The sequence below is a fragment of the Arachis ipaensis genome, chromosome B03 (genome assembly GCF_000816755.2).
Source record: "Arachis ipaensis cultivar K30076 chromosome B03, Araip1.1, whole genome shotgun sequence".
NCBI classification, from domain to species: domain Eukaryota; kingdom Viridiplantae; phylum Streptophyta; class Magnoliopsida; order Fabales; family Fabaceae; genus Arachis; species Arachis ipaensis.
Genome location: NC_029787.2, coordinates 76543922 through 76569597, shown reverse-complemented (window position 1 = coordinate 76569597; position 25676 = coordinate 76543922). Strand labels below are relative to the sequence as shown.

The following is a 25676-nucleotide window of genomic DNA, read 5'->3' as shown; positions in this document are numbered from 1 at the left end:
TGAAATATACAAAAGTGGGAATTTTGGGTAGCTAGGCATAATTTTAGAGTGTGTGTGTGTGTGAGTAGGTGAGAGCTTAGGTTAATCAAAGATTCAATTGATAGCTCACTTAGCCATACATATATATATCCTCACCTTTACTTTAGCCCAATTACAACCTTGAAAAGACCTCATGATGTTTGTATTGATACATTAAATATTTGTTGATTGGTTAGATGAAAAACAAAGTTTAGAAAGCATGACTAGAGAAGACTAGAGTGGATTACCCTATACACTTGAGAGATTAGAGTGCATATACACTACCAGTGAGGGTTCAATGCTTGATTCTATGTTCCCTGCTTTTATGAGCTATCTTCTTACAAGTTTACTTGTCTTTTATTGTATGATTTTAATTAGTGAGATTTGATTTATGTTATTCTTAGAGAACTTGTTTACTTTTAACCAAGTAGATAGAAACATTCCAGAGCTGAAACATCTTAGCATATAGTTGTATTCATTTATAGGTTGCATTGCATTGCATGAGTCTTACTTTTCCCTATTCATTCTTTCTATCTCCTTAAGCTTAGCATGAGGACATGCTAATGTTTAAGCGTGAGGAGATTGATAAACCACTATTTTATGGTTTATCTTGTACTCAATTGAGTGGTTTTTATCAAGTCTTTGCACACTTATTTATATGATTTGCATGATTTTACAATTCCTTCCCAATTTTGTTCCATGATTGAAAACTGGCTTCCTAAGCCTTTAAATTATGTATTTTAATCCCCTTTTATACCATTTGATGCTGTGATCCGTGTGTTAAGTGTTTTCAGGCTTTATAGGGCATGAATGGCTTAAAGGATGGAGAGGAAGCTTGCAAAAAATGGAAGGAACACAAGAAATAAAGGAGACAACTAGCGAGCATCAGTGCGCACGCATGGCTCACGCGTGCGTGGGATCTGGAGAATTTCACAGCGACACGTGCGCATACCTGACGCATACGCGTGAAAGCGAGTTTGCATAGCGACGCGTGCGCGTACCTGACGCGTACGCGTGACACGCGAAATTGACCATCGACGCGTACGCAGGACTGACGCGTATGCGCGACATGCGCGACGTACTACAATTGTAGAAATCACTGGGGGCGATTTCTGGGCTATTTTTGTCCCAGTTTTCGGCCCAGAAAACACAGATTAGAGGCTGCAGAGTGGAGGAATCAGAGACTTTTCTCATTATTCACAATTTAGGTTTTAGATGTAGTTTTCTAGAGAGGGATACTCTCTCCTCTCTCTTAGGTTTTAGGATTTAGGATTTCTCTTAGTTTTAGGTTTATTTCTTCCTAATTCCAGGTTCAATGTTCCTTTAATTTAGTTTCTCTTCTACTTTTATTTGTTCTAGCATTCTAGTTTATTTATTTTCCTTGTTGATTACTTTATGTTGACAATTTGGTTCATGAGTTCTCATGTTAGATTTGATTTTGCTTATTAATGAAATTTGAGGTATTTCATGTTTATTGCTTGTTTCTCCACTTGTTGTTATTGAATCTCTTGGCTTTGGTTGAGTAATTGGTGACACTTGAGTTATCAAACTCCTTTGTTGATTGATAATTGAGAGTTGCTGGTTGATTTGGATTCCACTAAAGCTAGTCTTTCCTTAGGAGTTGAGTAGGACTTGAGGAATCAAATTGATTGGTCCACTTTACTTTCCTTCATAATTAGAGGGTTAACTAAGTGGGAGCCTTGAATAATTCTCATCACAATTGATAAGGATAGCTAGGATAGGACTTCCAATTTTCATACCTTGCCAAGAGCATTTATAGTCGTTAGTTTATTTCTTTTGCAATTTACTTTTCTTGTTTCTTAATTCAAAAACCCCAAAAATACACTTTTCTATAACCAGTTATAAGCACACTTCCCTGCAATTCCTTGAGAGACGACCCGAGGTTTAAATACTTTGGTCATCAATTTTATTAGGGATTTGTTACTTGTGACAACCAAACTTTTGTACGAAAGGATTCCTTGTTGGTCTAGAAGCTATACTTTCAACAAGAACTTATTTGCGAAATTCTAGACCACACAAAAATCCGTTCGTCAAAATCCATTATTGCATTTATTTATTTCATGTTACCTTCGTTATCTATAGTTTCTTCTCATGCATTTTTATATTGGTGTTGGAATTTTATTTGGGTACTATTTTATTATTTTGAACCTGTGGATATTATAAGGATTGATTTGACAATTGACATTTAAGTTTGGCTCTCATATACATCTGGACTCATTCTTTTCATTCTTATTCTCACAATACACTCCACATGTATTTGGAATTATCATTCACAATTGTCATCATAGCAAGTGCTCTTTAGTTGGGCACATTTATTACTTGATGCTTGAGTTATGCTTTTCATGCCTGTCACTTGCACGTTTTTACCCTCCTGCATCTTATTATTTTGAATTGCCTACCTGATCTTAATTGATGTCTTACCTACATGTTGTAGCTATCATGTATTTAAGCCATTATCTTTTCTTTGGCATTCATTATCACTTGGAATTTTCTCCCTTTCAGTCTTAGTTATCTATATTTCACACTCTTCCTTTTTCTTCTTCCTTAGGCATGGGTACCAAGGATGGAAAAGAGAAGGACACTGATAAGACACCAGCAAAGAGAGGAACCAAGAGACCTCCAGCTAAGGCGCCTCCATCTACAAGCGTCAGTTGGAGCCACCCGTCCACTTGCACTTCTTTGCATGCACCAAGGACGGTGCAATTTTTAAGTATGGGGAGGTCGATACTGACTTCCGTGGGTTAGTTACCTTCTTTTCAACACCATTGTTTAATTTTCTTTGTAGTTAGTTGTTGCATTTGCATGTTTGATTGCATGTTTTCTTGATTTTGTGCATATTTTACCACTGCTTGGTTAAAGTAAAGAGTTTCTTTTCAAGACCCTTCTTATAGCATTTCACTAATTTAAATTAAAACATTTTTTGTGTTAAACTTGTCTTAATTTTGTAATTTGGAACATGAATTACAGCTGAGAACACACAACTGTGAGACTTTGAGCTTAATTATATGGTTACATTATTTAACCATAATTTTTATTCTTGTGTGTTTTCTTCTCTATGACTGCAATCTATATTTTGTTCCATTCTATATGTCCATTGTTTAGTGTATTCACATTCTTGCATATGATTGAGGCCATCATTTGTTATTAGCTCACTTATCCCAAATAGCCTACCCTTTCAATCACCATTGTTTGCCACATTGAGCCTTTTAATCCCGTTTGTTCTATATTTTACCACATCACTAGCCTTAAGCAGAAAAATAATTAATTACCCCAATTGAATCTTTGGTTAGCTTAAGATAGAGATTGTGTGCTAACTAAGTGTGGGGACATGTCGGAACTTGGGTTGATGAAAATGTGTTGTGTTTTCTATTAACAAAAATATTGGAAATTTGGGTGCACACTCATGTAAAATCAGAAAAACCGTATGCATTGATATGTTATGTTTTCTTTCATGTTTACCAAAAAAAAAGAGAGAGAGAAAAGAAAATAAATAAATAAATACACTACAAGAAAAATACCCATTCAGCCACACTTTTTTTAAGCTACATTTGAAAAGCGTAGCCTATTCATAGAATAGGCTACGCTTTTCTCAGTGTTGTCTTTTTATAAAAGAAAAGGAAACATAATTCTGACATCATTTAAAAAGTGTAGCCTTAGGTATTATAGAAATCACTTATAAAGCGTAGCCGTATGTTGATATCTATGGGTTCACTTTTTGTATTAAAGAGAGCGCTTTTAAAGAGTAGCCTATTTATTAAGTTTTGGGTGCACTTTAAAAGTGATGCCTAATGTATCTAAAGCCAAAAACTTACACTTGATAAATTTTTTTCCTCAGTTTCCCAAAAGCAAACTCACACACTTAGTAAAATTTTTGTCCCTTCCAAACTCACACTTAGTAGCCTTCAGAAACCTTCAGAAACCCTCTCACCATCAAAGAAGAAACCCTCTCGCTGCACACTCACCATGACCACTTACCGTCGCTCCTCTTCGCCCTCCTCCTTGTCGCTACGCCGACCTCACCATTGTTATCTCTGCGCTTCTAATCGTCCTTCCCCTTTCGATTCGATCGATTAACCCTAACTCACCTTCCAATTAATTGTTCAAATGCCTAACCCTAACTCACGCACCCTTTCACACACACACACCCAGATCCGAGAGAATGAGTGAACCAGAGGGAGGAGAGGAGGAAGACAAAGATGAGAGCGCGACCGAGAGAATAGAGAGTGAGAGGGGGTCACCGCCGCAGCGCCGCTGTAGCCGCCGCCATCGCCGTCATGGAGGAGGGAGTTTGGAGGAGAGAGAGAGAAAGACAATTCGCAGACGAGATGGAAAGAGAGGACGAAGACGCGACGCGAGAGAGAAAGAGGCTGTTCCGCCGTGCACTGTCGTCACTCCTGGGGTCAATTGAAGCCGCCGCTGCTGCTAGGGCTTGCCGTGCTCCTGTCCTCACTTTCGGCTTCTACGATTACTTCATGTTCATACTCCCAACCTCTCTCTCTCTCCAACTTTCATTTCATTCTCATTTCAATTTCAGTTTCAATTTCGATGTCTCTGCAGGCGTTTCATCGGTGCCGTTTTCGATGCCAAGGGTGCGGATGCAATTCTCTCCTTTGAAAAGTTCTGCTGCAATCTCCCCAGATCTCTTCTTCAGGTTCCGGTTTCTATTTGGATTAGACTATGTGCTTTTGTGTCTTAATTGTGATTAGACTATGTGTCTTGATCAAATTGCTGAGGATTGTTTCCTCTAGATTTAAGTGCTCTAATTGAATATCTATAGTTTCTGTTTCATGATTTGTTGGTTTGTTTGTGAATATTTGAAATTTGGAATGCTCTGGCTGAGTTGGTATTGTTGCTGATTTTTTTTTTCAAACTTCTCAAGAATTACCTAGCTTTTCTATCAATTATGAATCATTTAGGTTGACATTTTAATGAAGTTGTTATTGTGCAGCAAATGGAGATTTATACTATGGTCTATTCTGATTAATTTTATCACTTCATTGCAAGTTTTGTTTTGACACAATGTATACTCATTTTTTTGCAGAGAACTTGCTGGTTACCAAGGATATCATAAAAATTGCTGATTTTGGCCTAGTCAACTTTGAAAGTTTGACACATTGTAATTTAATCTTATATATTGATGGGTAAATTACTTTAATTAGTAAGAATTTCTAATCCACAAATGTTTGTGTTTTGGCTGCTGGAATCAGACTATTTCGTGAACAATATTGTATGACAAGAAGAGTGGAACTAATTTGCTTCAATGACAAGAAAATTAATAGACTGTTGGATACCGGAAGATATCGAAACATTATGGATATGAATGCTGGGTTGGGTAGTTTTGCTGCAGCTATTCAATCTCCCAAGTTATGGGTCATGAACGTTATGCCTACCACAGCTGAGAAAAGTACCCTGGGGGTCATATATGAGCGCGGCTTGATTGGCATTTATCATGATTGGTATCGCTTTCTAGCTTCTTTCTTGGGTTATATTTATGGCATCTTTTCGTTTAATGTTGAAATATATGATGTAGCTGTACGAATCTTATACTATTAGTTGGATTCCTTATTTATGTTTGTATTTTTCAAATTCAGGTGTAAAGCCTTTTCAACATATCCAAGGACATATGATCTCATTCATGCCAATGGCCTCTTTAGTCTGTACAAGGATAAGTAAGTGTTTGTTTGGTCAAACCACTATTCAACTAATTATCTAATTCAATTCTAAATCCTCTCCTGCATCTTCTTATCTTGCAATTATAGTTTTCCTTATATGACCTTCAAAGATGACTCTTGATCATAAGGTTCAAAAAACAGAGTTTTTTGAATGTTTTGATCAATTACTTGGTTCTGATTTTCCTCTTTTTGCGTCCATTCGTAAGCCTCAAGCATATTTGTTTGATGAAATGCAGATGTAATGCAGAAGACATTCTTCTGGAGATGGACCGGATCTTGCGGCCAGAAGGCGCCGTCATATTCCGCGATGAAGTCGATACCTTAATAAAGGTAAAGAAAATAGTTGCAGGAATGAGATGGGATACCAAAATGGTTGACCATGAAGATGGTCCTCTTGTTCCTAAGAAGATACTAATTGCTGTAAAAATGAAAGCTGAAAAGCGTAGCCTTTGGTCTTGGACAGCATCACTTGAAAAGCGTAGCCTATTCCCAAACGCCAAAAGCATAGCCCTTGGTGCAGAAAAGCGTAGCCTTTGAGAATAGGCAACGGCCGAATAGGAATCACTCCAAAAAGCGTAGCCGTAGCCCAAAAAGCGTAGCTGTAGCCTAAGGCATCATTTTTTTTCACTTTTGGCTACACTTTTCAAGTGTACCTGAATGGGTGTTTTTCTTGTAGTGATAGGGGATAAAATTACCCCAATGCTAAGTTTAATAAAAGATCAATGCATATGTGGTGAAATTAAAGAAAATTTGATACATGAGTATGTGAAATATACAAAAGTGAGATTATGGGTAGGTAGGAATGATTTTAGAAGTATATAGAGTGTGTGTATGTTAGGTGATAGCTTAGATTAATCAAAGATTCATATTATAGCTCACTTGGCCATACATATATCCTCACCCTTACCTTGGCCCCATTACAACCTTGAAAAGACCTCATGACGTTTGCATTGGTATACTAAATATTTGTTGATTGGTTAGATGAAATACAAAGTTTAGAAAGCATGATTAGAGAAGAGTAGAGTGATTAACCCTAGACACTTGAGCGATTAGAGTGCATATACGCTACCAGTGAGGGTTCGATGCTTGATTCTATGTTCCCTGCTTTCATGAGCTATCTTCATACAAGTTTACTTGTCTTTTATTGTGTGATTTAAATTAGTGGAATCTGATTTATGTTTGTCTTGGAGAATTTGTTTACTTTTAACCAATTAGGTAAAAGCATTTTGCATTTAGTTGTATTCATATAGATAGGTTGCATTTCATACTTTCTACCATTCCTCTTCACTCTTTTAGTTCTCTTGAGCTTAGCATGAGGACATGCTAATGTTTAAGTGTGGGGAGATTTGATGCACCACTATTTCGTGGTACATCTTATGCTTAATTGAGTAGATTTTATCCACTAAACTCACACCTATTCACATAATTCGCATGTTTTACATTTTCCTTCATAATTCTGTGCTATGATTGAAAACATGCTTCTTTGGCCATACGTGACTAAATTTAACTCTTTCTTATTACCATTCGATGTCTTGATATATGTGTTAAGTGATTTCAGGGTTTATAGGGCAGGAATGGCCTAGAGGATAGAAAGGAAGCATGCAAAAGTGGAAGGAATACGAGAAAATAAAGGAATTGCTAAGCTGTCCAGCCTGACCTATTCGCACTCAATTGATCATAACTTGAGCTACAAAGGTCCAAATGAGGCGGTTTCAGTTGCATTGGAAAGCTAACATCTGGGGCTTCACAACGGTATACAATTTATCATAGTTGATCTGGCGTTTAGGGATGCGCACGCGTACGCGTGGATTGTGCGAAAGTTCAGCGACGCGTATGCGTGCATGACGCGTACATGCACATGGGCCACGTGCTGTACATATCAGAAATTGCTGGAGGTGATTTCTGGGCTATTTTTGACCTAGTTTTTGGCCTAGAAAACACATATTAGAGGCTACAGAGTGGGGGAATTGGCGCACGAAATTGTGATTACACTTTTCACAACTCCGCACAACTAACCAGCAAGTGCACTGGGTCATCCAAGTAATACCTTACGTGAGTAAGGGTCGATCCCACGGAGATTGTCGGCTTGAAGCAAGCTATGGTTATTTTGTAAATCTTAGTCAGGAGATTAATGATAAGAATGATTGTGTTTATGAAAAATAAATAACATGAAATAAATAGTACTTGTGATTCAGTAATGAGAAACAGGCTGAGGTTCCAGAGATGCTCTGTCGTCTGAATCTCTGCTCTCCTACTGTCTTCTTCTCTAAACACGCATGGCTTCCTTCCATGGCAGGCTGTATGATCCTCTCGAATGAAAAATACCAGGCGTTGTCACCGTACAGCTAATCATCTGTCGGTTCTCGCTAGCGTTGGAATAGGACCATTATCCTTTTGCACACTGTCACTGCGCCCAACATTCCCATGTTTGAAGCTCGTCATAGTCATCCCCTTCTAGATCCTACTCGGAATACCACAGACAAGGTTTAGACTTTTTGGATCTCAGGAATGCTGTCAATTGGTTCTAGCCTCTACCACGAAGGTTCTGATCTCATGGATTCGGTCCGTGGATCAGAGACCCAAGAGATACGCACTCAAGCTGTCGCCCAATGACTACGTTGAGCTTAGATAGAACGGGAGTGGTTGTCAGGCATGCATTCATAGATTTGAGAATAATGATGAGTGTCACGAATCATCATCTTCTCTAGATTGAAGTACGAATGAGTATCTTAGAATAGAATCAAGTGTGATTGAGTAGAAAACAGTAATAATTGCATTAATCTATTGAAACACAGTAGAGCTCCTCACCCCCACCTATGGGGTTTAGAGACTCATGCCGTCTGAAATACAATATGAAGTGTAAAAAATGTCATAAGTCCTAAATGAATCTCTAAAAGTAGTTTTTATACTAAACTAGCAACCTAGGGTTACAGAAAATGAGTAACTAAGTGCAGATAGTACAGAAATCCACTTTTGAGACCCACTTGGTGTGTGCCTGGGCTGAGCTTTCAAGCTTTCACGTTCATATGCCCAAAGTTGGCGTTAAACGCCACCCTGGTTACCAGAATGGGCGTTTAACGCCGAAAAAGGTGTCAGTTCTGCCAGAAAGTTTTAGGCTGATTTTGAACGCCAGTTTGGGCCATTAATTCTCAGACAAAGTATGGACTATTATATATTTCTTGAAAGCCCAGGATGTCTATTTTCCAACGCAATTGAGAGTGCACCAATGGGGCTTCTGTAGCTTGAAAAAATCCATTTCGAGTGCAGGAGGGTCAGAATCCAACAGCATCTGCAGTCCTTTTTCAGCCTCTGAATCAGATTTTTGCTCAGGTCCCTCAATTTCAGCCAGAAAATACCTGAAATCACAGAAAAACACACAAACTCATAGTAAAGTCCAGAAATGAGATTTTTGAATAAAAACTAATAAAAATATAATAAAAACTAACTAAAACATGCTAAAAACTATATAAAAACAATGCCAAAAAGGGTATAAATTATCCGCTCATTAGGAATCCATTCATTCATTCACACAACTTTGCATTATTCATAATTTTAGGTTTTTAGATGTAGTTTTCTAGAGAGGAGAGGCTCTCTCCTCTCTCTTAGGTTTTAGGATTTTAGGATTAGCTTTTCTTAATTTCAGATTCTATCTTAGTTTGCTTTAGTTTCTCTTCTACTTTTATTTGTTCTAGCATTCTAGCTTATTTATTCCCTAATTTGATTTATGAATTCCATGTTAGATTTAATTTTCTATTTAATACAATTTGAGGTATTTCAGATTTATGATTACTTTCTTCAATTTATATTATTGATGCTTTAAATTTAATTTAGATTTCTCTCCTTTTGGCTTTGGTTAAGTAATTGGAGACTCTTGAGTTATCAAACTCCTTTGTTGATTGATAATTGTTATGTTTGCTAGTTGATTTGAATTCCAATAACTCTAGTCTTTCCATAGGAATTGACTAGGACCTGAGGAATCAAATTGATTAGTCCACTTGACTTTCCTTTATTCGGTAAGGGTTAACTAAGTGGGAGCAATGAACAATTCTCATCACAATTGATAAGGATAACTAGAATAGGATGTTGGTGTGCGAAATCGTGATCATTCCTTCCTTGGTAACAGCGCTAAAAATGCAATACGCACGTTCATGTTCTTAATTCTGTTTCACAATTTCGTACCACTAACTAGCAAGTGCACTGGGTCATCCAAGTAATAAACCTTACGTGAGTAAGGGTCGATCCCACGGAGATTGTCGGCTTGAAGCAAGCTATGGTTACCTTGTAAATCTCAGTCAGGCAGATTAAACTGATTTTATGAATTGATAAGTAAAAGATAAATAAAATATAAAATAGGATAGTGGTACTTATGTAATTCGTTGGTGAGAATTTCAGATAAGCGTATAGAGATGCTTTCGTCCCTCTGAATCTCTGCTTTCCTGCTGTCTTCATCCAATCTTTCCTACTCCTTTCCATGGCAAGCTGTATGTTGGGCATCACCGTTGTCAATGGCTACTTCCCGTCCTCTCAGTTAAAATGGTCCAAGATGCTCTGTCACGGCACGGCTATTCATCTGTCGGTTCTCGATCATACTGGAATAGGATCCATTGATCCTTTTGCGTCTGTCACTACGCCCAGCACTCGCGAGTTTTAAGCTCGTCACAGCCATCTCTTCCCAGATCCTACTCGGAATACCACAGATAAGGTTTAGACTTTCCGGATCTCAGGAATGGCCATCCATGGGTTCTAACTTATACCACGAAGGCTCTAATATCTCGGACTCGGTCCCCTGTATTAGATATCCAAGAGATATCCATTCAATCTAAAGTAGAACGGAAGTGGTTGTCAGGCACGCGTTCATAAGTTGAGAATGATGATGACTGTCACGATCATCACATCCATCATATTGAAGTGCGAATGAATATCTTTGAAGCGGAATAAGTTGAATTGAATAGAAAAATAGAAGTACTTTGTATTAATTCATGAGGAACAGCAGAGCTCCACACCTTAATCTATGGAGTGTAGAAACTCTACCGTTGAAAATACATAAGGGATGAAGGTTCAGGCATGGCCGAATGGCCAGCCCCCAAACGTGATCAAAGGATCAAAAGATAATCCAAAAATGTTCCAAAGATGTAAATACAATAGTAAAAAGTCTTATTTATACTAAACTAGTTACTAGGGTTTACAGAAATGAGTAAATGATGCAGAAATCCACTTCTGGGGCCCACTTGGTGTGTGCCTGGGCTGAGCATTGAGCTTTATACGTGTAGAGATCTTTCTTGGAGTTGAACGCCAGTTTGTAACCTGTTTGTGGTGTTTAACTCCATTTTGTAACCTGTTTCTGGCGTTTGACTCCAGAATGCAGCATGGAACTGGCGTTCAACGCCAGTTTATGTTGTCTATCCTTAATCAAAGTATGAACTATTATATATTGCTGGAAAGCCCTGGATGTCTACTTTCCAACGCATTTGGGAGCGCACCATTTGGAGTTCTGTAGCTCCAAAAAATCCACTTTGAGTGCAGGAAGTTCAGAATCTAACCGCAGCTGTAGTCCTTCTTCAACCTCTGAATCTGATTTTTGCTCAAGTCTCTCAATTACAGCCAGAAAATACCTGAAATCACAGAAAAACACACAAAATCATAGTAAATTTCAGAAATGTGATTTTTAATTAAAAACTAATAAAAATGTAATGAAAACTAACTAAATTATACTGAAAACTATGTAAAAACAATGCCAAAAAGCGTATAAATTATCCGCTCATCAGACGTCTGATTTCATACCTTGCCAAGAGCTTTTCTAGTTATTTATTTACTTTCTTGCAATTTACTTTCCTTGTTCCATATTTCAAAAACCCAAAAAGATACTTTTTCATAACCAATAATAACTACACCTCCCTGCAATTCCTTGAGAGATGACCCAATGTTTAAATACTTCAGTTTATATTTTTATTGGGTTTGCTTAAGTGACAAACATATTTTTGTATGAAAGGATTCTTGTTGGTTTAGAAACTATACTTGCAACGAGAATTTATTGTAAATTCTTTACTAGCAAAAATTCGTTCATCAATTTGAAAAAGATTTTATTTTGAAATTTTGATTTTTAAATTTTGAATGTTGAATTTTAAAAATTGAAATTGAATTAGGACAAGATAAGATTTTGAAATTTGTATTTTAAAATTTGAATTTTGAATTTGAAATTTAAACTTTAGATAAAATAATATAATGATTTGAAATTTAAAGAAAGATAAGTCAAAGATAAGATAAAGATTATAAAAAGTTTTTAATTTTAAAATTTAAAAGGAAGATAAGATAAGAAAGAATCAAAATTAAAAGAAAAGATTTGAAAAGATTTAAAATTTAAAATTTGACTTTACTAACAAGAAAATACAAAAATTGAAATTTAAATCAAGATAAGAAAGGAATAAGATTTTTGAAAATTTGATTAAAGATAGAAAAGATATTTTTTATTTTTTTGAATTACTGAAGAAAGAGAAAAACAACCAAAAGACACCAAACTTAAAATTTTTAGTTCAAAAGACACTAAGTTTCAAAAATTAAAAAGAAAAATACCAAAAGATACCAAACTTAAAATTTTTGAATCTAAAACAAGAAAAAGAAAGAGAACAACTTGAATACCAAGAAGAACATTAAGAACAAATTTCGAAAAATTGAAGAAAACATAAACACATAAGGGACACCAAACTTAAGAATTGACACTAGACTCAAACAAAAGACACTATTTTTGAAAAATTTTTTGAAAAGAAAGCAAGAAAGTTCGAAATTTTAACAAGAATAAGAACAAAAGACTCACACAAAAGATAAAGATTAATAAAGAAAAGAAAAAGTTTTGAAAAATTTTTTAAAAGAAAACAAAGGACTCAAAAAAAATAGTAAAAAGTACCTAATCTAAGCAACAAGATAATCCGGTTGTTTGTCAAATCCGAATAATCCCCGGCAATAGTGTCGCTTGTTGTAACACTCATTCTGCTTCATCTTCTAGGCTTGCCAATCGACCTTCTGGATGAGCTCAATCATCAACTGGTGGATAGGCTGCTGAGTTATTGATGGTGGTGTTGGTTGGGCCTGCGGGATCTGAATGCGGTTTCTTGCCCATGCCCTTGGTTACAGCCTGAGGCTTGAACCAATTCCAATGTGGACAAACTCTTTGCCCTTGGGCAAGTGCAGTTCCTCATCATCAGCCTCATACATAACCCCAGCTGTACATGCCAATTGTGTAACTAAAATAGGAAATAGGAGGTTGCCTACTGTTTGGACCCGATCCATAACTAGTCTGAAAAGTCTTGGAAGATTCACAGATTTCTCGTTCCAGATACACCAAACAAGGACGGCCATGTGTGCAGTGACGGTAGACTAATAGGTTCTCGACATTACATAATTAGACATGATCTGTTGCCACACCTAGCCTCCATAGTTAGCGCATTCACTGAGATGCACTTGGGATTGTACTTGCATGCCCCATAAATCCAACTACTTCTGGGTTGTGCAATGGCATCAATGATGGAATCCCAATCAAAAACAAATATCATGCGGTCAAACGCTACTTGTTGAAAGGCATCCCTCCCTGTTGGACTTGGAGGAAGTCCAAGCGCTTGTTGAATAGTGGCTTCTGTTACTGAAACTTGCTTGCCACACAACACAAGTTGGCCTTGCTCACATCTCTATTCAAAAATTCCCATCCACGTCGCTTGATGTGATCTACCACAAATTAAGATAAGTTCTCCATAATAAACAGTTGTCGTTCGTAGTGGTGGGTTCTCTCCAGCAACTTCGAGTGCATCCGCTCACAGTAGTAGTTTGAAAATCTTGCTGGGTTGTATGGAGGGACTTCTGTTCCACCTCATCAATGCAATAAACCGTCTTGCAATTCACTGCTTTACTAAGCGTCTTCTTCAAATCTTTTTCTTTCCCTTTCTTTGTGGCCATAAGGAAAAAGAAGAAACATTAAGCCTAGAGGACTAAATCCGATCTCAACCTAACCCAAAGATGATGAAGGACAAAAAGCAAAAAATATTGAGTTAAAGAGGACTAAATCACTAATCTTGTATAATTGAACAAAAATTAGAAGCCACATCAATAAGGATTTGGTCATTAAAGGCAAGGTAAGTCCACATCAATGCACAAAGAAAATAAGTGTCATATAAGATGAACCATTGACTTGAAAAACATGACCAAATTTTAAGTAAAGTCTCATTGATTCTTTTTAACAAACACATGGTGCGCATGGTCATGGTAGCATACATGTTATTACAACCAAGTATGTGGTGCAACCAAAGTCAAATTAAACACCAGAGCACCAAACAACAAGGCAAAACAAGTTAATGAGCATGAAAACAACTCAATTAATCCATAAAAATTGAATATCAAATCCAACACCCACTTCAAGAACATAAAGCATAACAAAATATAAGCAAGTTACATGAAGCTAAAAGAAAATGCAAACTACCTAACTCTTACTAACAACAAACAACGCAACTAAATGCATCAACTAAAGCATACTAAATAGAAAAGTAAAAGTAATGAAGAAGGTAAAACCTTTGAAAAAGTGAAGAACGGAAGATTGACGGTTTAGAATTCAGAATAAATTCCCGTTGCAAGTATAGTTTCTAAACCAAGCAATCATCCTTTCTTACAAACGTTTTGGTTGTCACAAGTAACAAACCCAATAAAATTTATAAACCAAAGTATTCAAACCTCAGGTCGTCTTCTCAAGGAGTTGCAGGGAGGTGTTCTTATTATTAGTTATGGAAAACAGTGTTTTTGGGTTTTGAAAGGTTTGAACAAGGAAAATAAATTGTAGGAATTAATAAATTAATATCTAATAAAACTCTGGGCAAGGTATGAAAATTCGAAAGTCCTATCCTAGTTATCTTTATGAGAATTGAGTTTAATCCCACTTAGTTAACCTTTACAAAAGCAAGGGAAAGTCAAGTGGACTAATTAGTTAGATCCCCAAGTCCTAGCCAACTCCTAAGGAAAGACTAGAGTTAGTAGAATTCGATTCAATTAGAGAAATTAATCAACAATCACGATAAGTTTGATAACTCAAGAGCCTCCATTTAATCAATTAAAGCCAAGAATATAAAAAGCTAAATAAGAATCATAAATCTAAAATACCTCAATTTATATCAATTAAAGAAAATCCTAACATGAATGGTTCATAAGCCAATTTGGCAACATAAGTAATTAAATGAAAGCATTAAAGTATCTGAAACTAAAAGAGAAATATAAAGTAAACGGAATATTGAACCTGAGAGGAAGTTGAAATAATAAGTTGAAATAATAAGAAATCCTAATTCCTTTAAGAGGAATCCTAATCCTAAAACCTAAGAGAGAGGAGAAAACCTCTCTCTCTAAAAACTACATCTAAATCCTACAATTGTGTATTATCAATTGATGATTCCCCATGAATGAATAGATTCCCCCACTTTATAGCCTCTAATCTGTGTTTTTTGGGCCGCAAACTGGGTCGAAAACAGCCCAGAAATCGCTGGAGAAGAAATCTGCCACGCTGATTTTTGTCACTGCGATGCGTTCGCGTAGATCGCGCATTTGCGTCGCCTAGCGTCAGAGCAACTATGACATATTATATATCAAATCGAAGCCCCGGACGTTAGCTTTCCAATGCAACTAGAACCGCATTGTTTGGATCTCAGTAGCTCAAATTATGACCATTTTAGTGCAAGAGGGTCAGGCTGACAGCTTTGCAGTTCCTTCAACTTCTTGTATTAGAAACCACTTCTACATGCTTCATTTCCATCCTCCAAGCCATTCCTGCCCTGTAATCTCTGAAAACACTTAACACACATATCAAGGCATCTAATGGTAATAAGTGAGGATTAATATTTGGTAATTTAAAGCCAAAGAAGCATGTTTTCAATCATAGCACAAAATCAGGAAGGAAAATGTAAAACATGCAATTAGTATGAATAAGCGTGCAAAGACTTGATAAAAACTACTCAATTGAGTACAAGATAAACCATAAAATAGTGGTTTATCAAAAAGCAATAGAGAAAAGAAGAATGGTGGTAGCTCTAGCGGCTGTAGACTATCGGAGATGGAGGAAGAAAGGAAGGGGAGTCATGCATTGATGAGCAGATATTTTATACGCTTTTTTATGTTACTTTATTAGAGTTTTCAGTATGTTTTGTTAAGTTTTATTATATTTTAGTAGGGTTTATTAAAAAAATTACTTTTTGGATGTTACTTTGAGCTTTTGTCTTTTTTTTAATGATTTTTTTAGGTAAATTTTGGGTAAATTTGGCAAGTTTTGGCAAAGTCTGATTCAGAGGCAACAAAAGGATAGCAGATGCTGTCAGATTCTGACCTCCGTGCATTTAAATGAGCATATCTGGAGTTACAAAGGTCCAAATGATGCTTTCTCAACGGCGTTGAAAAGCTAACTTCTAGAGCTTTCCATAAATATATAAATATTTATACGTTTTTTTGTATAGGACATCCCAAAACGGGCGTTGAACGCCCAAACTACCCCCTAGTGGGCGTTCAACGCCCCAAGGGGACCAAGGCCAGCGTTGAACGCCCAAACTTGATGTTCAACATGACCAAGGAGCTCAAGGCAGTGTAGACATCCCTCTAGTGGGCGTTCAATGCCCATTCTTCAAGTTAGATGCCAAGCTCATCCCAAGACAGTCACCTAAGTAGGCCAAGAAGTGGATTTTCGCACCTTTCTACTTAGTTTATTTCACTTTTGTAATTTTTATTTATTAGGTTAGTATATATAGTCGAAGATCACCCATGTTGAGGATCTTCAGCCTCTCAGAATATATCCCACGTTATTTTTTCTACAGTATGAGCAACTAAACCTCCAAGGTTAAGGTTAGGAGCTCTGTTGATTCCTAGGGATTAATGTAATTACTTTTCTACTTCAATATATGTTTGATTCTATTCTATGATGCATTGTCATTCTTCATCCTTATGAATCTCGATTTTATATGAGTTCCATACGAGTCCTGACCCAGATAGTATTGAGCTACAGCTTGAGAATGTATCACGGGTTCCAACAAGTTATCTGGGCTAATTGGGGTATGTGACATAAAACCTCATTAGTCAGGGATAATTGAGGTTCCTGTCTCTAAGGTCTAGAATCATAGAGTGTCAGTCTCTGATCCAGAAGATCTGACCTTGTCTATGGCGTTTAGAGTAGGATCATCAAGAGATTGAATTGCGCGCGCTTCACCGTCTCCCAGATTGATCTGCAGGATAACCACAGCTTGCTCAATCTAGCAATCTTCATGGGATTCGACCCTCACCACCTGAGGTATTACTTGGACGACCCGGTGCACTTGCCGATTCAGTTGTACGAGTCACAAATTCGCACACTAAGTTTTTGGCAACGTTGCTGGGGATTGTTTGTGATTGACAAACCAACGGTTGTCTTTCTCCCTAGATCAGGTAATTTTTAGTTATTTTTCTTTTGTTTGTGTTTCTTGATTAAAATTTTCAAACTTTCTTTGTTTCTTGTCGAAAATCTTTCAAAAATATTTTTATCTTTTGTCATCTTATTCTTTTGTTTGAGTCTTGTGTCAATTTTTAAGTTTTATGTCCCTTTAGTTTTCATTTTTTACCAATTTTTGAAAATATTCTTGTTTTCTTTTTTCGTGTTCGAACTATTCTTGCTATTTTTCTTTGTTTGACCTTAAAATTTTTAAGTTTAGTGTCTTTTAGTGCTTCTTTTTCAAATTTTTGAAAAATGTGTCAATTGATTTCAAAATCTTTAAGTTTGGTGTCCATCTAGTATTGTTCTTTTCTTTTTCATTTTTTTTCAAAAATTTTTCAAAAATTGATTTTAAAATTTTAAGTTTGGTGTCTTAATTAGTAGGCTTGTTTTCTTGTTTGACTTTTCTATCTTTAAAATCTTTATCTTATCTTTTCAAAAATTTGATTTTCAAAAAATTTTGTTATCTTATCCTATTTTAAATTTAAAATTTTAAGTTTTAGTATCTTGTTAGTTTTGCTTTCTTTTAAAATTTGAATTTTTTAATTTTAAAAATTTAAAATCTTATCTTATCTTGTTTCTCTTTCTTTTGACTTTTTCTAACTTTTGAATTTCAAAAATATTTTTTTGACTTTCTCTTTTTAAATTTTAAATTTTTTCAAAATCAAACCTCTTGTTTTAAATTTTTGATCTTATCTTATCTTGTTAGACTTTTTCTTCTCAAAAAAGTCATGAGACACAGCGACAGTCATCCAATTCATATCACAAGGATATCCTATATGCATGAGACACAACTCAGGGAATGCAATAAAGCATGATCCAGTCCATTTTCCCAAGCTTTAATAGGAACGAACTGCTTTGATACCAAATTGTAATGACCCAATTCCAGTACGTCATGATCATACTGGAAATCGAGTGTCACCAAATTACTTACCTAAAACTATAACTATTTACTATTAAGCCTCTAATTGAATTAGCGCACTATCAATTTTTTTGAAAAACGTTTACTTTATAAAAATATTTGTCAGGACAGCTAATTAAACATACAGAAGCCATAGTAAGGAATCAAATAAAGCATACACAAAGCCAACATTATATACAAACATAGCATATATCATAGATCATGCATACATATAAACGTGCTACCATATATATCATAAGTTAGCTTACAATCCTTCATATCTTGCTACTATATATATAATTAACGCTCCGAGCCCTGGTCCATATAGGAAGCCCCAAAGCTGGCACCCGAAACTAGCCTAACCAATATTTACAGCTCCTAATCTCTTGGTGGATCTATCCAAAAGTGAGAGACTAAGCCAAAATCTCTAAGCTACACTGTAGGCGCCACCCAAAACACGCTACCAACTCTTACTGTCTCTGAACGATCATTGCAGCCAAAAAACGAGTTCTTTATCACATTCACATACTTCGCTAGGTCCTCGTATGTATAGGGAAACTCTTAACTAGAGTTCATGTTTCCGTCTGAAAGGGGAAGAGCAGGAGTAAGAACTGGGGAGTTCTTAGTAGGGTCGAGGTGGTTAGTTAAGTTCGTTTTAATACTATACCCAATCAGTAGCAACATCCGAATCACACATCAAACAAATTAAAGAGAAAACAAACACAACACATACACAATCACAGAAAACAGAATTAATAGAAGATATTCTCAAACAATGATGATGCATGTCTATCTCTAGTGCAGGTAATGAGCTCATCTGTCGATTTCGACCCGCTCCCGACGCAACTCAGCAACCTTTGCCTGAGTTTGGTTTTCAGTGCCATAACCTCTGTAAGCAACCTCTGTCTTACAGGTGCGACTCTCTTGAGCCTATGTATGCAAACATAACCTCTGTAAACAACCTCGGTCTTACAGGTGAGGCTCTCTTTGGCGAATGTATGTATTGGTAACCTTTGTACGCAACCCCTTTTAACCCAACATTATAAAAATTACTAATTTAATTTCGTATTTCTAAAAATAACCCCAATCTTTTATCAAACTACACTTTCATATTCAAAAATAATATTTAAGTTGGTGACAAAAACTCTTTCAAAACCAAAATATTTTCGTGTGATCTTTCAAAATATATACTTGATTTTAAATCTATTTTTTGAGCTTTTTCGATTACCGATTTTTCTTTCACAGCTTTTAATTTAATTCTTTGGCCATTAAACGTCACCCATTTTATTCAAAACTAACACAATGACAGCCCCAAATCAATCTCATTATCATAGTTTAGGAAGCACAAACATAACTAAATCACAAGCTTAATCATATCTAACAATATATCCACAAAATTCAATATAAATTCAATCAAATTCAATCAATAAGTAATCACGACATCAATTCACTTGTCCAATATTAATTTAACCGGTGAGAATTTACCAAAATCCTATCTTCCTACGAAATCAAAATATGCGAAGCTCTAGAGGAGCCTTTTGACCGAGCTGCCGAAGGGAAAAACATCCGAAATCATCTGTGTCTCTTAGAACTCTAGTTGGCCAAACTCAATGGGTAGGGGAGCTATGTTACCATCAACTTCTACCGATCCAAAGTGATGCCAACACATAGAAGAGGATGATATGAATACTTTTACCGGATTAGATTTTTTATTAGGGTTACGGATCGCAAGAAATCGAAACCAGAAGTTCGGTGGGGGTTACAGTTCTCTCTTTCTCTCTTGGTCACACTTTCTCTTTGCATGCAATGAATATTGAAACTAAATGTTAAAGTTTGATAAGAAATAGATGCTTATGTGTCACGCCCATTTGATCTTCGGTTATATATATATATGTATGTATGTATGTATGTATGTATGTATGTATGTATGTATGTATGTATGTATGTATGTATGTATAAGCCTTTGCCTTTTTGTTTTTCTTTGTTTCCTTAGTGAAACCACTGAAGGAACTAAGAATTATAATAGCATAATAATAATAATAGTAATGATAATAGTAATAACAATAGTATAGATAATACCGTAATTTATCGGCAAAAGTCAGACTTGTTAATAATATTAATATTATTATCTAATCTCCATTATAATTAAAGCAAGTAAAATAAATAAATAATAGAATAATTAAATTGTATTACCATTTATTTTACTTCGGGGTTCAAAGTCGACTTGACAAAATAAAGCTAATCGCTTTAAAATATTATATTAAGAAAAACTCGCGTTAGTGTAAAATTAGAGTTGTTACATTCGCTCTCAGTGCAGAGCTTTATAGAGCCTCCAGACACCAACTCTAAGTTTGGTGTTAGGCAACCATCATCAAGCACAGAAAAGGAAGGTGCTAAGAAGAAGGTACCTAAAGGCTAGAAGGAAAAGAAGATCCCCACTGAAGGCCTCTCACCTGGCATGAAAGTTGTCTTCACCAAGAATCTAGTCATTCCACACACAGTGAGTAGGATCCTGTCTCTAGAGCGTGTGGAGCTCATTCATGAGAGCACAGGAAGAAAGTTCACTGTGAGGGGTGAAGATCTGAACCCCTATCTACCTTCGTAAAGGAGTTGTCCGTCAAGCTAATGACAGTAAAGAAGCGCTTGTTAGGAGGCAACCCAACCATTAGCATAGAGTTTTCATTTCCTTTTAATTTATTTTAAGTTTGATACTATAGTTTTTCCTTTGCTTTTTGACATTTGTGATCATGTGCAGCACTTAAAACAATGACAAAGAAACTTAGAAGTGGAAACAGAACACCCTGGGGAGATCCCCTTGCTGGCGTTAAACGCCAGACAACTAGGAAGATGGGCGTTCAATGCCCTTTAGGCAGTGAGGACCTGGCGTTGAACACCAGAAAGGGACCATTCTGGGCGTTCAACGCCCCAAATGGAGTAAAGCTGGTGTTGAACGCCAACCAGGGAGCAATGCTGGGCATTCAACACCCTACAGGGAGCAGCCAGGCCTTACTTTTTACCCCCTATGGGCGTTCAACGCCCATTCCTGGCGTTGAACGCCAGGTAGGAGGCAGGGAATTCAAAATTCCTAGCCTCTCACGATAGTGGATCCCACAGAATCTCCACCTACCCCACCTTCTTCTCTCTCCTACTTTCTAAACCTTGAAATCCACACTCTACTTTCCCTCTTCCCCATACACCCTCAACCAATCACATCCACATCACCTTTTCCTCTTCCTAAAACCCCATCATAATTTTCATCCTTCAATTCCCACCAACCCCACTTACTTCAAATTCAAACGATTTCCCCTCCACCCGCTCCCCCAAATTCTTCCCTCCCTTAACCGAACCCTAACCCTCCCACCCCTATAAATACCCCTTCATTCATCCCATTATCCTCACACCTAAACACTCTCTCTATCTTACCTGATACACTTTACACACTATTACCCTTCCTCATCCCTCACTTGGCTGAAGGATTCTCTCCCTTTCCCCTCTATATTTCTTCTTCCTTCTACTCCTTTTTTTTCTTTTTGTTAATATTTGCTCGAGTACGAGCAAAGTTCTTAAGTTTGGTGTTGTAACAGCTTTGCTTTTTGACTTCTACCATTCCTAAGTATGGCACCAAAGACCAGTGAAGCCTCAAGAAAGAGAAAAGGAAAGGCTCCCACTTCCTCTTTCGAACCATAGAAATCATGGAGATTCTTTACTAGAGCCCACCAAGATCACTTCTATGCTGTGGTGAGGCACAAAATGGTGATTCCTGAAGTCCTATTTTGGCTCAAGGAGGATGAGTATCCGGAAATCCTTGAAGAAATCTAGAGAAGGGACTGGGAAACTTTAGCCCATCCTATCTCAGCTGTTGGCACACTAATGGTGCAAGAATTCTACGCCAATGCTTGGGTCACGAAGGGGCATGACACTAGTGTGAACCCACAACCTAAGAACTTCCGCACCATGGTTCGAGAGCAACTCTTGGACTTCAGCCCAGAAAGTGTGAGGTTGGCGTTGCAATTGCCTCAATTACAAGGTAACCCACACTCCTATGTAAAAAGGGTCAACTTTGATAAGAGGTTGGAGCAAGTGCTCACATACATCTATTTGGAGGGAGCCCAATGGAGGCTAGATGCACATGAAAAGCCCCACCAACTGAGTTGGCTTGACCTCAAGCCGGTGGCTAGAGGATGGTTGGAGCTTGTGCAATACTCCATCATCCCTACTAGTAACCGGTTTGAAGTTACCATTTACCGAGCAATAATGGTGTATTGCATCATGCTCAGAAATAAAGTGGAGGTACACAAGATAATCCCTCAAGAAATATACAACATAGCGACAAAAGTCTCCACCAAGGCAAGGCTAGCCTTCCCACATCTCATCTATTGCGTGTGCAACTCAGCTGGGATTAACATTCCAGGTGACGCCCTCATTGAGAAGGATAAGCCCATCACAAAGATGAGGATGGAGAATGTTAGAGAGCCGGCGTAAGGACCCCAACAAGAGCCTGTGTAGCCACCTCTATCAAAAATCTCTGAGATGCCTCAAGGGATGTATTCTCCTCTCCGTGAATATTGGGATCAACTGAACACCTCAATAGAGGAGCTGAGCTCAAACGTGGAGCAGCTGAGGCTGGAGCATACTGAGCACTTCACAATTCTCCATGAGATGAGAGAAGATCAGAGAAGGCTGGTGGAAGAACAGCTAAGTCAAGGGCATAATATAGAGGAGATCAAATGCTCCATTGGATTCTCCAAGGGAAGCAGCAGTCGCAACCACTGAGGTTGTTGAGTCCCTTTACATCTCTCCCAGCTTTATTTCTATTTTCGATGTGCTTTTATTTTTTGTCTGTTTTCTTTTCTAAGTTCATGATCATATCAAGTCTTTTGTCTTTCTTTTAGTTTTATTTTCTATTTTATTTTGGTCATAAGATATCCTCTGTATCCTCACCATGCTTAAAAGAAAACTTATTTGAAAAAGAAAGAACGAGATGCATAAGTTTTAAGTATATCATGAGTTATTCCAAGTAATCTGATGTGGTGTCCTTGCAAATATTTTCTGAATGCATGAGTGAGCAATTCTCAAACGTGTTCGACCCCTAAATATTTTTTTTTTTTCTGAATGCATGAGTGAGGTCGAATCCCACAAGGATTGGTTGAGTGAGCAATTCGGATTAGAAGTGTGTTCTAGTTGAGCGGAATCAAGATTTAGATGAGAATTGCGGAATGTAAAATTGGCGGGAAACGTAAATGACAAGAAATTTAAATGGCGGAATCTTAAATTGCATGAAGTAAAGAGCAGAAGCTAAATTGCTGAAATTAAAAGGGAATGGGGGTGATTGCATGAATTTAATTGCAGAATGTAAAGAGAAAGTGGAAATCAGAAATGGGGAATTCATTGGGTTATAGGAGATATTGAGATCTCCGAATCAAAACATGTTTATCTCTTCCTCAACCAATGCGTTCATTGAATTGTCCAAACTTCCCCCTCAGGGGCTGGATTCCCCCTCAATCCCCCCTGTGTCTCAAATGCAAAAACTAAGGCCTTTAAATAGGCTCCCTAAATTACAAAATGAAAATGAAATTCAAAGCAAATTACAATCAAATGAAAATAAACTATTCTAGATGATTCTTGTGGCCGGAATCAAGATTTAGATGAGAATTGCAGAATGTAAAATTGGCGGGAAACGTAAATGACAAGAAATTGAAATGGCGGAATCTTAAATTGCATGAAGTAAAGAGCAGAAGCTAAATTGCTGAAATTAAAAGGGAATGGGGGTGATTGCATGAATTTAATTGCAGAATATAAAGAGAAAGTGGAAATCAGAAATGGGGAATTCATTGGGTTATAGGAGAAAACTCCACATGTGATATTCAAGCTTCCTTTATTGATTTTGTTGCTTCCTTGCCTAGCCTCTTCTTCCCTGAAATCATCCAAACAATTGCATCAAAGTCTTGCAAAAATTCATGAGAATTCTTCCATTCATAGCTTTCAAGGAATATAACTAAAAACTCATGGAAATTGCATCAAAATCTTCATGTTGAATGATTTAAGACAAGCATGACTATTTGGCCCAAATGATTACTTAAGGCTCAAGAAAATGCATAAAACAACTAAAAATAAAAGAAAAAGGCTAGTGAAACTAGCCTAAGATGCCTTGGCATCATTAACAGTGCATAATTGATATTGGAGTGAGAATGTTGGCTCTTGAAAGAACAAAGAATTTAGAAAAGTATTATTAACTCTTTGAAAAATCAAAACACTGATTCTTGATGTAAGAAAAAGCAGCAGAAAAAGAAAAAGAAAAATAAAAAGAAAAAGAAAAAAAATATGCTCATAAAAGAAAAATAAAAAAAAGCAAGGATCCAAGGCTTTGAGCATCATTAGTTAAGAGGGTTAAAAATCAGCCTAAAAAGCTCAATTGAGTTGCTATCCCTAACTGGTGTGAAGGTTTCAAGTGAAAAGCTTGAAACTGAGCAGTTAAAGTCGTGATCCAAAGCAAAAGAGTATGCTTAAGAACTCTGGGCACCACTGACTGGAAATTTAAGCAAAGGTAAATTTGAATCCAATGGGTTCCCCCAGTTAAGTTCCTGTGGCATTTATATATCTGGTGGTAATACGGGAAAACAAAATGCTTAGAGTCACGGCTAGGCTAAAAAAGGTGCAAAGCACCAAAAGAAAAGTTGTGTTCAAGAATCAAGAAAACATAAACTAAGAGAATCAATAATATCATCCGGATTCTAGTTCCAAGAGATGTCAATGTTTTTGAGCTCCAAAGGAAAATGAGATGCCAAAACTGTTTAGAAGTAAAAAGCTATTAGCCCCATTCAATAATTGGAACTGAGCTTCATTGAAAACCTTTAAGACTTATTATATCTTTCTCTTCTTTTTAGTCCTACTTGTTTTTGGTTGTGTGAGGACAAGCAACATTTTAATGAGTAGATATTTTATATGCTTTTGATGTTATTTTCTTATTGTTTTTAGTAGATTTTGTTAAGTTTTATTTTGTTTTAGTAGGTGTTAATGCAAAATTCACTTTTTGGATACTACTTTGAGCTTATGATTTTAGGAGAATTTTGGGTGAATTTGGCAAGTTTTGGCAAAGTCTGATTCAGAGGCAAGGAAAGCATAGCAAATATTGTCAGAATCCGAGTTTTGTGCATTCAAACGAGCATTTTTGGAGCTACAGAAGTTCAAATGATGCATTCTCAATAGAGTTGGAAAGTTAACTTCTAGAGCTTTCCCACAATATATAATGGTTTATACTTTGCTTTGGATTGGACAGCCCAAAATGGGTGTTGAACGCCCAAACTACCCCTTAGTGGGCGTCCAACGTCCCAAGAGGACCAAGGCCAGCATTGAACGCCTAAACCTGGCGTTCAACGCCACAAGGGGAGCAAGAAAGCAGCATATCTACCCCCTAGTGGGTGTTCAATGCCCACTCTTTTTGCACCTTTAGCTTAGTTTATTTTAATTTTGTAATTTCTAATCGTTTTTAATATCCCTTTAGGTTTAGTATTAGTATATATAAGGGAAGATCACCATTATTTAGGATCTTCTCCATCACATTCAAACATTACACATCATTTTCTGTACAATA

At 36.8% G+C, this 25676-nt stretch overlaps 1 protein-coding gene across 1 annotated transcript; it reads left to right on the top strand.

Annotated features, from left to right (window-relative positions):
* LOC110269473 (probable methyltransferase PMT2) lies at window positions 4365-20855 on the top strand. The gene is made up of 5 exons (XM_021117329.1): window positions 4365-4690; window positions 5247-5495; window positions 5631-5708; window positions 5948-6131; window positions 20841-20855. The coding sequence occupies exons 1-5, from the start codon at window positions 4365-4367 to the stop codon at window positions 20853-20855; spliced, it is 852 nt and encodes a 283-aa protein (XP_020972988.1).

Excerpts from the sequence above, each read along its gene's own strand:
- LOC110269473 (XM_021117329.1), top strand. The coding sequence starts at position 4,365 with ATGGAAAGAGAGGACGAAGACGCGACGCGAGAGAGAAAGAGGCTGTTC. Across the intron at positions 5,496-5,630 it reads ATTGGCATTTATCATGATTG|GTGTAAAGCCTTTTCAACAT; the intron begins GTATCGCTTTCT and ends TTTCAAATTCAG. Across the intron at positions 5,709-5,947 it reads TTTAGTCTGTACAAGGATAA|ATGTAATGCAGAAGACATTC; the intron begins GTAAGTGTTTGT and ends GATGAAATGCAG.